The 12,489-nt window shown below is 43.7% G+C and overlaps 1 protein-coding gene across 3 annotated transcripts in view; it reads right to left on the bottom strand.

The window, feature by feature from the left end:
* The window catches only part of CDK8 (cyclin dependent kinase 8), a 183,330-nt gene that overhangs the window by 102,357 nt on the left and 68,484 nt on the right, over positions 1-12,489 (bottom strand). For all 3 annotated transcript variants that reach the window (XM_039531614.1, XM_039531606.1, XM_039531599.1), the window contains exon 2: positions 6,766-6,841. In XM_039531614.1, coding sequence (XP_039387548.1) covers positions 6,766-6,789 — 24 coding nt within the window. In that variant the 5' untranslated portion in view covers positions 6,790-6,841. The remainder of the gene's footprint in view (positions 1-6,765; positions 6,842-12,489) is intronic.

The raw sequence follows: 12,489 nt of genomic DNA, 5'->3' as shown, positions 1-12,489 counted from the left end.
TCTGCCACCACTGCCCCACCAGTGACCGTGGACTCTGAGGATGGGATAGTGTCGACGGGCAGTTTCTCGGCGATGTTCACCGATGGGGAAGATGAGGAAGGGTTTGTGGAGGACGAGGCAGGCGACAGCGCTTACAATACTGCTTTCCCCGACAGCCAGGATCTCTTCATCAGCCTCACAGAGATCCCCTACCAACCCTCCCCGGCCGTTAACCCGGACTCTGAATCAGGGGAAGGATCAGTCGGTAAGTGCTATAAACATGTAAACATTTATTTTTTAAAAAACAGGAATAAAAACTATATGAAAAGAAGGTCAATACATATAGGGATCGAACAGAAATCCTCTTGGGACAGTTCCACGAAGCTCTCGTAGAGGTACTCGAAAAGCCTCCGCAGGAGGTTCCTAGGGAGAGGTGCCTTATTGGGTGCTCCGTGGAAGCACACTCTTCCGCGCCAGGCCATCCTGAGGTACAGTGGGAGCATTGCCTCGACCAGCATGGCAGCATAGGGCCCTGGTCTGTGCAGGGATTCACGCAGCATGCGCTCTCTGTCTCTCCTAGTGACCCGCCTCAGGGTGATCTCGCTCGGCAACTGCTGCATCTAATTAGGGGAATTACTTTAATGTTACTATTGTGAGTGCTTGACTTTTCCTTTGCATAACAATGACCGTCGTTTAACAGCCACGTGGTGGAGGCTGCAGAGGAAAAGCATACAGGGATCTTTCCCGGGGACAGCCGCGAGGGGCTGGAACAGGGTCAGACTTTATGCTTTCCAGATTGCCTGCAGCAGGAGGGCACTGCTATCCATTAACTGTTAAGCAGCCTAAAGTTTACGGCTTACCAGGCCTGGCTGCTACACGGATTCTGCTGTCCTGCCCCACTTGTCCGATCTCCAGTGCAAGACCCCAGGCAATGAAAGCGAATGCCGAAAATTCGAACTTGTCCTGAGAGCACATGAGATAGGTGCCCTGTATGGTCTTGTTCACAGAAACTGAGTAGACTGTGTTCACTGTTCGCAAACATGTATCTTTGCAAGGAAATCACTTCCTTTTTCCCATCACACAGCTGCGGCTCTTTCCCGAATTGCCCCGGCATCCCCCTCACAGAGGCTGGCGCACATTAGGCGGCGAAAGAAAAAGACTCGGAACGAGATGTTCGCTGAACTGATGGCCTGCTCCAGAGCCGAGGCGGCCCAGCAGAGCCAGTGGAGGGAGACCCTCTCTCAGCAGCAGCGCTCACACAGCGAACAGGACGACAGGTGGCGGCAGGAAGACCAGCAGGCGACTCAAACGCTGCTTGGACTAATGAGGGAGCAAACGGACACGCTCCGGCGCCTTGTGGATGTTCTGCAGGACCGCAGGCAGGAGCAGAGAACCCCCCTGAACTGTATCTGCAACTGCCCTCCCCCGCCACAAAGTCCTGTCCCCCCTCACCCAAAATCACATGAAGGAGGGGCACTAGGGGCCGTGAAAACTGTCACTCCACCCCAGCAGAGCGCTAATGTACCAAACAGCTCTCATTCCCTAAAGTATGAGAATTGCTTCCCTTCCTGGCTCACCCAATCCAAAATCCCAGTTTCATCCCCCAACTGTGTAGTTGAGTATTAAAAATAGTTTGCTGTTTATTACTGTTTCCGTCATGTTTCTTTGCAGAAGACTTTGTGTGAAGGGGAGATAGGGGTTTGTTAATTGCATAGGACAACCACCATTACCAGGGTACAGACATGGGGGCAGGATCAACAGCAGGTCACACACAGAGTGCAGTCACTAGGCACCCGGGTCACTCTGGGAGGTGTCTGCTGCCCCAGGGTCCGAGCGCCTGGCATCCACAAATGACAAGGCAGGCTGCCCTTACCATGCCCTTCCACCCTAGCCATGAACCTCTCCGATGCCCTGAGCCCCAGCCAGAGCCATCATCGCCCTACACCTACTCACCCTTCCCACACACCCCTCACCCCTTCCCGCAAACCCACCCCTTCCTGCACACCCTCCTGTAACCGTCCTCCCCCCAGAGACCGCTGTAGGAGCAGGAGCCTGTCAGTCCTTGAGTGTAGAAGCGGTCTGTACATCACTGCACACCGTACCCACCACAGTCTGCGTCCCTGTTTGAACCCTTTAACGTGAATTCGTTAGTAAAGAAAACTTTGTTAATTAAAAATGTTCCAATAACTTTATTTTTAAACGTCTGTTGGAAGGGGGGAAACCTGGTGAACGGGGTATGTAACCGCTGAAAAAAGTCAATAGTAACTGAAACAGGGGCAGGTTCAGCTTCTCTGTAAAGAGACTGGACAGTCATAGGTTACCCTGCTCTCTGAGGAACCTAGCTTTCAAAGCCTCCCGGATGCACAGCGCTTCCCGCTGGGCTCTTCTAATCGCACGGGTGTCTGGCTGAGCGTAATCAGCAGCCAGGCGATTTGCCTCAACCTCCCATCCCGCCATAAAGGTCTCCCCCTTGCTCTCACAGAGATTGTGGAGCACACAGCAAGCTGCAATCACAATGGGGATATTGGTTTCGCTGAGATCCGAGCGAGTCAGTAAGCTCCTCCATCTCCCCTTGAGACGTCCAAAAGCACACTCCACCACCATTCTGCACTTGCTCAGCCGGTAGTTGAAGAGCTCCTTGTCACTGTCCAGGGCGCCTGTATAGGGCTTCATGAGCCAGGGCATTAGCGGGTAGGCTGGGTCCCCGAGGATCACTGTAGGCATCTCCACATCCCCAACACTTATTTTGTGGTCCGGGAAGAAACTACCTTCCTACAGGCGTCTAAACAGACCAGAGTTCCTGAAAACACGCGCGTCATGAACCTTGCCCGGCCACCCGACGTAGATGTTGGTAAAACGTCCCCTATGGTCCACCAGTGCTTGCAGCACCATTGAAAAGTAGCCCTTTCGGTTAATATACTGGCTGGCCTGGTGGGCCGGTCCCAGAATAGGGATGTGAGTGCCATCTATAGCCCCACCGCAGTTTGGGAATCCCATCGCGGCGAAGCCATCTATGATGACCTGGACGTTTCCCAGGGTCACTACCTTTGAGAGCAGTAGCTCAACGATTGTGTGGGCTACTTGCATCACAGCAACCCCCACGGTAGATTTGCCCACGCCAAAGTGGTTCGCTACTGACCGGTAGCTGTCTGGCGTGGCAAGTTTCCAGAGGGCTATGGCCACTCGCTTCTGCACACTCAGGGCTGCTCGCATCCGGGTGTCCTGGCGCTTCAGGGCAGGGGCCAGCAAGTCACACAGTTCAAGGAAAGTGCCCTTACGCATCCTGAAGTTTCGCAGCCACTGTGATTCATCCCAGACCTGCAGCACTATGCGGTCCCACCAGTCCGTGCTTGTTTCCCGGGCCCAGAATCGCCATTCCAGAGCATGAACGCGACCCATTGCCACCATGATCTCCGCGGCGTGGGATCCCATGCTTTGTGAGAGGTCTGTGCCACTCTGACACTTCATGTCCTCACCGCGCTGCCGGAGCCTCCTCGCCCGATTTCTCAGCAGCTGACTGTGGAAGAGGTGGACGATAAGGTGCGAGGAGTTGACAACGGCCATAAGTGCTGCGATGATCGCAGCGGGCTCCATGCTCGCAGTGCTGTGGCGTCCGCGCTGTCACTGACCAGAAAAGTGCGGTAACAGATTTTCCGCCGGCGCTTTCAGGGAGAGAGGGCGGGAGTGACGGTTGAATGACGACAGTTACCCAAAATCACCCTCGACACATTTTTCCCCCAGCAGGCATTGGGGGCTCTACCCAGCATTCCAATGGGAAGCGGGGACTGCGGGAACTGTGGGATAGCTGCCCAGAATGCACCGCTTCCAATGTCGACGCTTGCCCCGTTAGTGTGGACTCACAAAGTCTAATTAGTGTCCTTAGTGTGGATACACAAATTCGAATTCATAAGGTCGAATCCACAAATTCGACCTAAGTTAAATCGAACTACTCTTGTAGTGTAGACATACCCTTAGATCCACAGCTGGATAATTAAACAAACATCAGTGCACGAAACCAAACAGGATGCCCCAATATAGCATTTGGGAGGGCGGAGGGATGGGGCGGAGGGGCTGAGAAAGCAGCAGGGACTGTTCTTCCTGTGTGTTAAGACAATGCCTAGCATATGGTAGGCACTGCTAACAGTAATCTTCCAATTCACTTGATTTAAACGGAGTTACTGGAAGCCCCAGCTGGCTGTTATTCTCTGTGTGACCCAATCCCTGGAAGAAGGATGAGACACTTTGCCCATAGGTTTCACAGCTATTTGCTGACAAAGGAATACAGCAACTGATGACTTTGAGGTTCAATTCCAAGTTCTGTAAGGAAGGGGCATAGACCTTTCTTCCCTTCTACTCACTGCCTGTCTCCCTCAGCCCTACCCACCTAGCTCCTGTTACCTACCTCTTCTGCTCCTCCTGACCCTTTGGCTCCTACAATCCATTCACCCTCCCACCCCTTTCCCTGATCCCTCTGCATCCCACTACTGTGCTTTCTCCTTAGTTCCTGGATCCAGTCAGAAAGAGCACTGAGAGCATCTCCCCACTCTCAGTTCCAAACAGCTGGCACTACAGTGGCCCCTGGTGTCTAAGAGCAATTCCAGGAAAAGTCCTGTTCAGTCCCTGCAGCCCTGGGATGGACCATGTTCAAAACTAGAATCTGTGGAGAATTTGGTAGCCAAACAAGTCTCTATTGTGCAAATTGACATTTTCAGAGGCTCAAAACTTGGCCAAATTTAGATGACTTTTCATGGGCACAGCAAAAGGCACATTCGTATCACAAGGGTGACTCCCTCTACCAAATGTGAAGACCCTGCTCCAAATCAGGGAGGCACTATAGCTTCTTGGTGCAACTATTATGAGCATTGTTTAACATGGGCAAAAGAAAGAGAGTTATCTTCACCTAATCTTTCTTTAAAAAATCCTGAACTGTTTTAGCTGAAACTTTCCAAAACAACTTCAGCCTGAAGCAGATACCAAGTATGGGAAACTTCATCCCAAATGGCTAGAGTTTGGCAAAGTTATAAGCAACTGAGAACGGGGTCTTATAAACGGGAAGTATCAAGAAACCTTAAACAATAGAAGCATTCTAAGTACGTACAGAATGTTATTTCATAAAATGTTGAGTCTCTCACCAAAACTGTTTAATGAACCTTCACAGTCTTACACAGTTCTATGTCACACTGTCATATCCGCAACAAGTTAATAAAACAAAACAAATAAAAATACACCTAGGATTTTCCACTTTTAAGAAAAGGTCAAGTTTTCCTAAAGTGACTGGAGATTTTTTTGGGAGGAAGGAGGGAGACCTTCAGTGTTTGAGTGCCTAACTTGAGGTGCAGTAGAGTGGACTGACTTTTGGGAAGTGCTATTGAGCACTTATTCTCTAAAGTCTGTACCCTTTAAGATGTCTTAGGCTAGGCATCCAAAAATCACTAGTCATGTCTCAAAGTCTTGGTTTAGGTCTTTATTACCAATGAAATTAAAATACAATTCTAACATATTATCAAAGTAATAAAATTATCGAAATCTAAAGCATCACACTCCACCTCTCTCATATCAACTTTTCATGAAAAAAATCTAAGCATTAATTTCAGGAAGATGTTTCTATCAGAACTATCAATTATCTGCATCCATAAACAGAATGATTCTGCACCATTAAGAAATCATTTGGGAACAAAATAAGAATTCAAAGGATCCACACAAATATGATCCTGAACAAACATATATTTAAAGATTCATGAGTTTGTATTTTATGAAGTGACAACTCATTTAACCAAAGAAAAACCATGTTTATTTAAGATTAGTGAATCACCAAATTCTTGACATTTAAATAATTAAGGGTCTTAATATCACCAAGTGGATCTGGTGCACTGGCAAATCTAAAAAAATAATAATCAATGTTCTATATGAATAACAGAGTATGTACAGGATGCACACATTGTCTTATAAAACTTCAGTGTATTAACTATTTGCATTAAAATGTATTTCTATGATTTTCCTCTTTAAATATTAGACCAGAAAAAAAAAATCACAGACATAATATCCAAACACAATATTGCATTTGATATCTGCTAACTGAAGATATTGGAAATTTGTTTTGAGCTCTCCCCTTGCAATCAGATATGGCTATATTACTTTTAAGGGTACAAGTCTTTGAATGGGAAAGGAAATTAATTGTGAACTAAAATTAAACCATTATACCCACACTTACTGTAATGAACAGTAATGACAAATATAACAGAGTTTAGACAGTCACTATTTTAATAAAGAGAAAATGATACATTTATTTCCAGTACTAATCAATATGCATTCAGAGGTACAGATAATTATGATTTATGCTTAAATATGCAATAATAAAATTTAATTTGTATTATTAAAATAATAATAGCTCAGTGGTTTGAGCATTGGCCTGCTAAACCCAGGGTTGTGAGTTCAATCCTTGAGGGGGCCACTTAGGGATCTGGGGGGAAAAAAAAAAAATTGGTCCTGCTAGTGTAGGCAGGGGGCTGGACTCGATGACCTTTCAAGGTCCCTTCCAGTTCTAGGAGATTGGTATATCTCCAATTATTACTATTACTTAATTTAGGAATTGCACCATTCTTCAGCAAAAAATTAACAAACTCATATAAGGGAATTGGGTTTACTTTAAACCTCAAATTTAAGATTTTCTTCTGTATTTAGAAAGGTAGGTGATTCATTTTGAAACTAAATCATTAAATTAAGATGCATTCACTTAAAAACACTATTAAAATCTTACTGATAATAAAAAAAGAGACTGTTACTTACTGCTATTTCTCTGCATGCAGACATAGAAATTCCAGTACCTTCTATTTGTTTTAAAGCATAATCTTTATCATCTTTCCTGTGAAAGAAGAAAAGAAGTTTTTAAAACACTGCTATGTGCATTCACAGCAAACTTATGCACTACTCAGATAACAGCTTCCAATCAATACAAGTTCTATAAATCATGTTCTTTTGATCCTTTCGTAGTTTTTAATGCCCTGCTTGCTACCTTAGAAATAAGAACTAAGCTATATTAACTACCAGCACCTGGATTGATATACTGACTACTTGTATTTGAGGTTATTAGAAAACATTTTTCGGTCCTATTCAATGCAATGACTTCAAGAATACATAATTTTACATTTATCACATATGAGAAGTCAGTCTTTCAGTGAAGAAATCTGCAGTATAAACAATTTGTTAGATGATAAAATTACAAGTACAGCTTACATAGAAATAAAATGTATTACTCTGGAACACTCAAAGTACAGATTTTGAACAATCATGCATACTTGTATATCCCAAGAGGTATATTGAATTCATTAAAACTTGCATGTAAGGAAACTTATCTTCCCTTTCCTCCAAACCTCAAAAACTAAAATTTCATACTAAAAACCTGTTCCTAACAATCAAATCCTTGAAGCAGTTTAAAACCCAGCGGTAACTTCAGCATTTTGTTCAGACCTGCAAACTGAAGATTCTTCTAGTTCACCATTAATAAATGTGAAATACCGGAGAAGGGGGGCGGGCAGGCTATTTATTTTATTTTTACATTTGGTGTTGAAGCCTGTTAGCAGCTGCAAGCAGCAATGGGGGAAAAGGGCTACCTGTCCTGGACCTCTGGGAAGCCAGGTCTTTAAGCCGCACACACACCACCAGGGTCTTTCCTGTCCCAGGAGCACTATGAGGTGGAACCCAGGACACTAAGTAAAACCATGTTTCCAATCTGTTTGCACATGCTTCATAAGGGTTTGTAACAGGCTAGAGAATTATTCTCTGAAGATTCTGTCTACCCGAAGTATGCTCCACCTGCACCCAGCTAGTAAGCATGTTCCAATCCAGAGCTGAGTTGGACTTTTTGTTCAACCACTCCTTCCAACAGCCAGGGCCACTATGGCCCTAGGAACTGGAACTGACAACAAACAGACTGTCTCTCCTGTGCTATCAATGCTCCCAAGTAATACAGAGAAGGTGAGAGTAACCTGGCTTGTTCAAAAAAGACAATGACAAAGGCGGGCTGGGGTAGATAGCAGCACAGGGGAGGAGGAAAGCAGCAGAGAACAGGCTAAAGAGGGACAGCTAGGGGATAAAGGCAAAAGTAGGACATGCTGAAGGAAGGAAAACACCACTACAGAACTCTCTGACTCTCAACATCCCTCAGTTATTTGCAGCAGTTGTGAAGCCTTAATTTGCCCCCTTGTTCATAAATATTACGATAGTCTTTAATTAAACTAGCTTATACGACTCGTAACCTCATTCAGTGCATAGGAGGGACAATACTCAAGCAATTAGTCAAGACTGCAGAGTGAGTGATACAGTTACTTCTATACAGCAGAACCTCAGAATTACAAATACCTCGGGAAAGGAGGTTGTTCGTAACACTGAATAAAACATTATGATTGTTCTTTCAAAGTTTAGAGCTGAATATTGACTTAATACAGGTTTGAAACTTTACTATGCAGAAGAAAAAAACTGCTTTCCCCTTATTTTTTTAGTAGTTTCCATTTATCACAGTACTGTACTGCATTAGCTTTTTTTTTTGGTCTCTGCTGCTGTCTGATTACGTACTTCCGGTTCCAAATGAAGACTGTGGTCAGCTTGTCATAACTCTGGTGTTTGTAACTCTGAGGTCCTACTGTATTACAAAAGTTGGAAAATATGTAATGAATGAGGCAAAGGACTGCAGGAAGAAAAAGGATGGTCTGGTGGTTATGACAGTCAAATCCACCCCGGACAACCAGATTCTATCCCTGCCTCTTCAACAGAATCTATTGGTGGTCGTGGGCAAGTCACCGACTCCAAACTTTTCATAGGTGGTCACAGTATGTTCATTTTCTGCATGCTGTGAGACACCTGGGGCGTGATCTGCAGAAGTACTGAGCACTCACAGTTGCAAATAAAGTCACTAGAGCTATGTTCTGAACATATAAAGTGCTACACAAATGCCTTGGGCTTTATTTTTATTTCAGAATATTTAGCATCTCAAGTTGGACTCTTAAAATTAGTGGACAATTTTGGTCTTTAATATTCCTGTGCTTAAGTTCCCTGTAAAATGGGGGGAAATGCTGTCATCTTATTTCACAGAGATGCTGTAAAGAAAAAAAAGTTGTTTGTGAAACACTCAGATACCTTAGTGTAGTGACTGTGGCAGACATGTTGTTGCTATATAATGATTTTATGAAACTATTAAAACTAAGAAAAATAAAACTGATAAAACTACTATAAAACTCTGTACAACTACCGTTTTTAGAAGAAGTGCATCAGAAACAATGACAGAGTTCCAATCTGGACTGTGCAGCAATGAGAAGGAACTGGAGATGTGGTCAGTCTGCCCTGCCTTTTATCACCTCAGACAGACGCACGAGGCGAACCAGGGCACCTGAGCAAACCAATGGACACTACTTTCAAATTCTTCAACTCCAGACGCATACGTAAGCCTCAGTGGACTACAATAGGGACCATTACCCAAAGTAGTATTGGTTTACTTTAATGGGAACTAATGGGAAAACAAGCAGGAAGACAACACCATAGCTCTAGAAAAGCAGCCTCCCAATAAACAAGCGAGTTATTACAAGACAACTGCCAGGCTGTTAATGAAAACGCTACTTCCACACTCCATCCAAAGTTTTATAGCTGTTTTCCCAAGGCTGGGAGCCAAGAGGTCAAAGATCGGAGGGGTAGTCTGGATCTGTAAAAGCAGCAAAGAGTCCTGTGGCACCTTATAGACTAACAGATGTTTTGGAGCATGAGCTTCCGTGGGTGAATACCCACTTCATCGGACATTTTGGAGCATGAGCATCCGACAAAGTGGGTATTCACTCACGAAAGCTCATGCTCCAAAACGTCTGTTAGTCTATAAGGTGCCTCAGGACTCTCTGCTGCTTTTAAGAGGTCAAAGGAACACTAAATGGTTAAACAGACTTTCTGAAAGGGGGAAGGGAGAACTGTCAGTGAACTGTTGTCCGGGGAAACAGACTGACATGGACAGAGACAGGTTCTGTGCAAGAGTCTGAACAGTTGGGGACTTCCCAAGCTTGCAGAGGATGTTAAGCCTTAGGGAAGGCAAGCATGTGTACAGACGGTTTATTATTTTTATTTTAGTTCTGAAATGCTTTGGTTCTAAACAATATTTTGCTTTCAAAGGATGTCTGGTCATTGGATGCCACTGTGCATAGTTCCAAGGGAGCAGAACTGCAGGTATTAAATGTAAGTCAGGCCTGATGAGGTAGTCTCAGTTAGTACCTAGGGACTGCATCCCAAAGCCCAGTCTGAGTGGGCAGGGCTGCCCAGAGGATTCAGGGGGCCTGGAGCAAAGCAAATTCGGGGCCCCTTCCATAAAAACAAAGTTGCAATACTATAAAATACTATATTCTCATGGTGGCCCCTGAGGGGCCCCGGGGCAAATGGCCCTTGCCCCCCCCCCCCCCGGGTGGCCCTGCGAGAGGGAGATTCACCTGATTCCACTCAGAGGGGACAGCTTGAGGCATCAGAGTCACTGCACTCAAAGACTGGATGAGGAGTTAGAGGCACAGTTAGCCCAGTGACTGTAATACTGCCACGGAAAAGATCATAAGAAAATACTGTATTGAGTGCAGGATTTGACTGATGTGCAATAAACATGTCCTGGGGCCACACATTCAATCAAGAAAAAGCAATACTGAATAGCTACCCACTCTGAGCACTGTGCATCCCATTCACTGAATGAGACAAGAGTTCTAAAAATAGTATATGATCATGTAATTAAAGACTATCATAATGCATATGCACAAGGGGTCTTACGATTACATGAGCAATCTTAATTCACGTATTACACAATTTGAGAGCCTAACTTTGCAAATGTAATTTTCTTGTAATGTAGCTTTTTGTGTGTGTCTAAATACAAGAACAAATCATAATGGTCATCTCTGACTGTCACCATGTATTACAATACATTTCCTCAAATTTTGATACTTTAAGTACCTGTATCAAGAGAGATTCATAAAAAGGAGTTTACCTCAATCTTCCAGTGTGATAACACTTGTTCTATAACCCCTCCTCCTCCCCTCCTTTTTTTTTTTTGGGACTGCCTTCCTTGCTGTGCAAAGTCTAAATTAGATTGTAAATTTCAAATGCAGGTCCCTAGAGAAGGAAATTAGGGACAATGGTGAAAAATTACCAATCTTAGGTTAAAGAAAAGCACCCAACAATGTTTTATTCAGGGTAAGTTTTTATCACAATGTGTGAAACCTTGTTGAAATATGGGCCAAAGTACCTTATATATTGGCTTGCTCAGGGCCTGGGCTATCTGACACAAAAGTAAGACACAACCTTTAAAATAAGAGGAAAGGTGGCCACCCTTTAATGGGCAGGAAAAAACAGTATTTTTAGAAATTGAGCTATATAAAGGATTAACAGTCAAAGTCATCTGAAATCAGTTTATAACTCACTTTTTACAGCCAAGTATAAGCAGAAGCAGTACAAGTGATTGCTTGTCAACCCAAACCCTGGGATCTTGGCAGGCTCATAAATGTTGTCAACTACATTTCCCCCTTGTAGCAGTGGGGCTCTGAGGTAGGTCAACTCTGCACAGTCTCTCTCTCTCTAACACCCAGGCAAGAAAGAGAAGGCAACTCTTTGCCACACCAATCCTCCATCCAGTAGCAGGACTATCAAAGAAGGTAATTTGTGACCTAATTTTCTTTTACTCTTATCAATAGCTTTGATCACAAAACTAACCATGACTTTAATATTTCATAGATTTGCATTTTCAACACAACTGTAAGAAATGTCCTCGCTGGTGATGGGCAGTTGATAGACTCTGATGGGAATAACTGAAGTTCACTTACCATGTTGGTCTTGGGAGTATTACTACAGTTATAATGGTATGAAGTAAATAAGCTAGCACATTTGGGGCAAAAACATTTTTTAAAAAATATTCATTTTCACTTGCTATGAAACTACTACTAACGCATATTACCATATAGAGCAAGTAAGTCTACTTGCAAAACCACTTTAACTGAATATTAAACTCTAATTTTATTGTCTTTACATCTTGATTCAGTAAGTAAAAAAACCATCAAGCAACAGTGACAGATTTTAGATGGACAATGCTGCACAAATATTAACTATGTTTTGAAAACCAAAATTAATGAGAACTTTAGCACAGCATTAAATGGAACAGATTATTCAGTCTATCCACAGAAGTTAAAAAAGGAGCCGGAATAGATCCCTGAATAAAAAAGTTAAAAGCCTGGTAATTTAAAGGCATACTTGAAACCTAGAAATGTTTGTAAAGTAGTAGTAATAAGCTTTCCTTCTCTAAAACTGTAAGGTTAACAATTTAATAACCATCATTTGGTTATCAACCATACTTTTTTTTTTTTGCGCAGACCTTCCCCGTTTCATATCTTTGATACTTAATATAAACAACTCTATCATCAAGATCTCAATGTTAGTTAACACTGGTCCACTACACACCCAATGGTCTCATCTGGAATACTGTGTGTATTACTGATTATCTGTCTAAAA

The sequence above is a fragment of the Mauremys reevesii genome, linkage group 1 (assembly GCF_016161935.1).
Source record: "Mauremys reevesii isolate NIE-2019 linkage group 1, ASM1616193v1, whole genome shotgun sequence".
Lineage (NCBI taxonomy): Eukaryota > Metazoa > Chordata > Testudines > Geoemydidae > Mauremys > Mauremys reevesii.
This window is presented reverse-complemented; position numbering and strand designations above follow the sequence as displayed.